Source organism: Nematolebias whitei, chromosome 6, assembly GCF_014905685.2.
Source record: "Nematolebias whitei isolate Nwh7 chromosome 6, NemWhi1, whole genome shotgun sequence".
NCBI classification, from domain to species: Eukaryota; Metazoa; Chordata; class Actinopteri; order Cyprinodontiformes; family Rivulidae; genus Nematolebias; species Nematolebias whitei.
The window spans coordinates 10,754,472-10,759,567 of record NC_056503.1 but is presented as its reverse complement, the minus strand read 5'-3'; the positions used below and the strand labels follow the sequence as shown (position 1 = coordinate 10,759,567).

At 39.2% G+C, this 5,096-nt stretch overlaps 1 protein-coding gene across 1 annotated transcript in view; it reads right to left on the bottom strand.

Annotated features, from left to right (window-relative positions):
- The window catches only part of LOC119411522 (F-BAR and double SH3 domains protein 2), a 44,185-nt gene that overhangs the window by 16,578 nt on the left and 22,511 nt on the right, over nt 1-5,096 (bottom strand). Inside the window, exon 9 of the mRNA XM_037678475.1 lies at nt 952-1,041. Coding sequence (XP_037534403.1) covers nt 952-1,041 — 90 coding nt within the window. The remainder of the gene's footprint in view (nt 1-951; nt 1,042-5,096) is intronic.

Here is a 5,096-nt window from a genome sequence, read left to right as displayed (position 1 = left end):
TAATCCACACTTTTAATCCAGGTTACAATAATCCACACTTTTAATCCTGGTTACAATAATCCACACTTTTAATCCAGGTTACACTCTTCCCTCAAGGACACATTTTACAAAGCTCGTGGAGAGAATGTGTTTTTTGAGTGTGCAATTTGCTGTGTCAGTCAAATGTTCTATTTTGGAATAAAGAGGTGGAAATTTAAATTTTTAAATTTTTTTTTTGCTAATTAATGGAAAAACATAGTCGGCCAATTTGTCGACTATTTAAATATTTGTTAGTTGTAGCCCTAAATATCTCCTCTTTGGTCTTCCTCTTTGTCTTTTTCCTGGCAGCTGCATTTCTAACATCCTTCTACCAGTATACCCACTGTCCCTCCTCTGGACATGTCCAAACCATCTCAGTCTGGTCTCTCGAACTTTATCTCCCAGTTGTTCAACCTGTGCTGTACCTCTGATGATCTCATCCTTGTCACTCCTGAGAAGAACCTCAACATCTTAATTTCTGCTACTTCCAGTTCTTTCATCTGCCTTTATCAATATTTTTGTCTTCAAAACATACAACATAGCTGGTCTCACTACTCCCTTTTCTTTCAATTCAATTCAACCTTTATTTAAACAGATAAGTCACATTGAGCCTCGAAGACTCATTTACAAGTGAGACCTTGTCTCGTCTCGTTGCTGCTTCCCTTTTGTCACAAATCACTCCTGAAGCTTTTCCCCACTCACTCCATCCTGCCTGGACTCCCATCTTCACCTCTTCTTTTGTTCACTTCTCATTCTCCTGGACAATCATATGAAAGTGACCTCTGCTCCTCGTAGCCTCACTGTTCCACCTGCCTCCCTCTCATTCACATGCGTGTTCTCACGTTCTCTGTTCTCACCACAGATCACAATGTCATCTGCAAACGTCATAGTCCAAAACGCTCATTTCACATATCTCTAATATTTAGCACAAACCTGGTTCATGGCGCTTTTCAGCCAGGTGTCCACGGCCACGCCCACTTGTCGGAGAAGGTCCAAACGAGCCTCGGCTTTCAACTTTATTGTCTTCAAAGAGAAAAAATATGTAAGAAATGTTAAAACGCAGGCCACTTTTCTGTTTGTTTTGTTTCGGTTTCAGCTGATGTAAAACCAGACACATCTTAGTTGTGGTAAAACTTTTTTTCTGGCCTGTGAGACACAGAAACACACTTCAGTGAAAGCTGGAAAATGGAATTATACCTCACAAACACAACTACTCTGTGCCACATCCTTTACAGGAAGAAATCATTCAGCTTGCCATATTTTATTCTAATAGTTTGTGATCTTTCTTACTGAGACAATATGATCAATTACAACCACCAGCTGGGTGATCCTCTACATTCAGGAAGTAGACGTGAGACTTTACAGTTTCTTATCTAGCCTCGATTCTTTCTCGTTAGTCCTGCTTCCCTCTCACTGTTTTCATCTACTGCCTCTTTTGTTCCTTGCTTCTTTCCACCCACTGGTGCTGACGGAGCAGACTGGGCTATTCTAAAGAGGAATCCAGTCAGACTACCATAATTTAATCAATATAGACCCTTGCTCCTGATGTGCTCTGCTCTCCCACAGCAATGAATAGCAGATAAAAGCTCCAACCTTGCTAGCTGCTATTGTACTCCAAACATGTGAAACTGAAAACGAGAAAAGTTATCACACTGATCTTCATGCTACCATTCTTGAAATAATTTCCAAAAGTTTATAATTAGTCAAGGTCAATAGAGAAAGCAGTCAGAGGTGGGAGAACTGACAGCACTGACTCAGACAATCAGTGTAGCTTGTCGGCTGTAATCGATGCAATGACCACGAATAAAGAGCAGAAAACTAGATGGAAAATGAGAACGACTGCAAGAAGAAAATACAACTGTAGCTATTAATAGTCTTGTAAAACAGTCAATGTCCTAACTTTTAATTCAGCCACGTCAGTGCACGCAAATTACAATTACATTGTAAAAATGTGCTTTAAATCTTTCTTCCAGTTCTAATTAATTAGATTAGTTTGAGTGAGATGAAATAAGACTAAAATGGACATAACTCAAAGGCAGAGGGTCTATGATGAGAACCTTTAACCTTTAATGCCTCAGTATGGAGACAACATGTAGCCATTTGAATACAGTTTAAACAAGTAATATTAGGTTTGATTTAATACTTTAGAAGAGATTACTTCAATTTAAAGACCTTTTAATTGTATTATTCATAGTACAAACAAGTTTATTGTGATCAACGTAGATATTGTTTTGTTTTTGTCCCGATAGTTCACTAACCTAATGCTTTGTTCCACATTTCTACACAGTCACTCAACTCCACTGGGGCAGAAAGGCAAACACATCACCAAATATCATTTATAACACCCAGACATATGTAGTAAAGTAAGAAGTAAATAATTTGTAGAGATTTGGCACAAGAACATAATTCAAAACAAACACAATACGTCTACTCCTGTTTATACAGAACCTGCTTAGCTTTTATTGATTTAGATTGATTTTAAATTGTGACTTATTTAAAGATTTAAAAAACTCTTAGAAGTCAACAATTTAACTGATTGCTGCATGAAGTGTTTTATAAAATATCTTGATGGAAATTGTGTTATTGATGTCATTACTGTTTTTACAGTGAGTTTTCTCCCATTTCCTCCCATAGACAAAAACATGCATGTTAGTCTGATTGGTAACTCTAAATTGTCTCTAGGTGCGAGTGAGACAGTGAATGGTTGTTTGTCTCGTTTGTCTCTATGTGTCCCTGTGATGGACTGAAGACCTGTCCAGGGTGTCCCCCGCCTCTCACACAGTGACTAATGGACAGGGACACTAGCAACCCCCACGACTCCAAAAGGAAGGAGAGGATAAAGGTAATGAATAGAATATCACTCAGAAAGAAGCAGGTTGTATCTAACTGGGCTGCAAGTGTTGGTGACTCAAGGCTCATCTTCCATCGTAGTTTCACTGAAGTCTGGGTGTTTGCCGTTACTGAGCCATGCAGCTGTGATCTGAGACACCAGTGCTTTTTAACAATGATGGTCTAATCCAGGGGCCTGCAGCCTTTACGATCAAAAGACCCATTTATGCCCCTTTGATCACTACATTAAACGTGTTCAGGGCCACAATACCTGCAACTGGGATTCTCAACTGGTAGCCCGTGGACCACTAAGTTTTTTTGGGGGGTACTTTTCTGGCCAGTAGGGGTGATTTTATAAAACTAAAAATATCTAATGATTTTTAACATTTACTGATATTTTTTACACTCTGACAAAATAAAAGACGAGATTCTTGTAAAGAAAGAAAATATAGTTTTGCCCATTTCTAAAAACTAAAACAATAAACTATGCATTCTAATGTGATTTTTTTTTACTGTATAAAAAATAAGTATCCTACTTTGAAGAAATAAAGCGTAAAGTGAAAGTATGTTTTACTCCTTGTAATGTTTCTAGTATTCACATTTTGCAAAATAAATTACAGGAAAACTGCTAAAACTAGTCATTATTCGTTGTGGGTATAACATCCTATAAAATTCAGTTTGATGTTAGTTTTGGTCAATGCTTGAAAGTGCCGCTGCAGAGGGACCAAAGTGCTGCAAGTAGCCCCAGACCCACAGGTTGCAGACCCCTGGTCTTGTTTGAGCACACAGTTTGCAATCATTTAGCTGCTCACCTCTGCACATGTTAACAATAATGTATGTACTACTGGAATACACCGTTAACATTGACATAGGCAGATTTTTGAATAATTATTATTTGTCACTGGTGTGGATTTTACACCTGGACATTCAGGAGTTTCCTGTCATAAAGAGAGTTCTCAGGCAGGTGTCAAAATACAGCTCTGGTGCTAGAATTTACAGAAACTAAACTGAGAACCGTTTGAGTCACTTGCAACAAATCCGATTATTTTGAGAGAAAATTTGTTAATAAGATTTTCAAATGCGTTGAGCCAAGAAACAAGACTGCAGGCTCTGCAACTCTCCCATGATTAGTCTCATTAGAATGATTTGTTCAATTATCTTTGTAGAGCTCTAGTAGAGTGCTGTATGAATGGGTAAATGAGGACACAGATTGTAAAGAGCTTTGAGTATCTTGAAATAAGATAGAAAGGTGCTATATAAGTACAGTCCATTTACCATGAAAACTAAAAACCTTCACAAACATTTAGACATTTTGGAGAGTCCTTAATGAAAGTTGTTTGCTGACACTTAAAGCCCAGTAAGACTCGGGACCTGAAAGTCCCAGGTTCGATCCCCAGCCATTCCCATGTCATGGTGTCTTTGAGCAAGACACTCAATCCCCAATTGCTCCCCACGCGCTTACATAACTGCCCTCTGCTCCACCTGGGTGTATCTCAGGTGCGATGGGTTAAATGCAGAGAACCAATTTCGCCATTGTATGGGTACATACGATGATGACAACACATAGCACTTTATAATGGGGGGGGATGGTGGCGCAGAGGCTAGAAAATGGGCTTGCGATCAGAAAGTCATAGGTTCACCTCCCGGTACCGTCAACATAAAAAAACGTGGATGTAAAAGGTGAAACACCCACACCTCCCTCCACCTTCATTCGCCCCACTCTGGGCCCCTGAGCAAGGCCCTTAACCCCCACCATCTGCTCCCTAAACAGGTCTCTCTTGAAAATGAGTTATCGTGGCTCAATGAGACTACCTGTGTAAATAAAGGGTAAATGAAAAAAAAATATATATATTATTATAAAAAGAAGGTTTAGGTTTATTTGTCATATGCAGGTCAACACAAGGTCAACAATACAAGGCTGAGGATGAGAAGAACCATCTCGACTCACCAAAAAAACAACAACAAACACCAAAGCATGCAACAAAAATGCAAAAACAAGGCACCAAAAGTGAAAAACTTCTACAGCAGCATGGTCCTATTGACAGAGTGGTTCTGCTGGCAATGAGATTATCTTAGCAACATGGACCTGTTACCAGCATGGTCCTATTAGAATTGTGTGGTTTTGTTAGCAGTGAGGTTCCCTTAGCAACATGGTCTCATTAGTAGCATGGTGCTGTTAGTAGTGTGGTACTTTTAGCAGCATGGTACTGTTAGCAGTGTGGTCCTGTTAGCAGCATGGTACTGTTAGC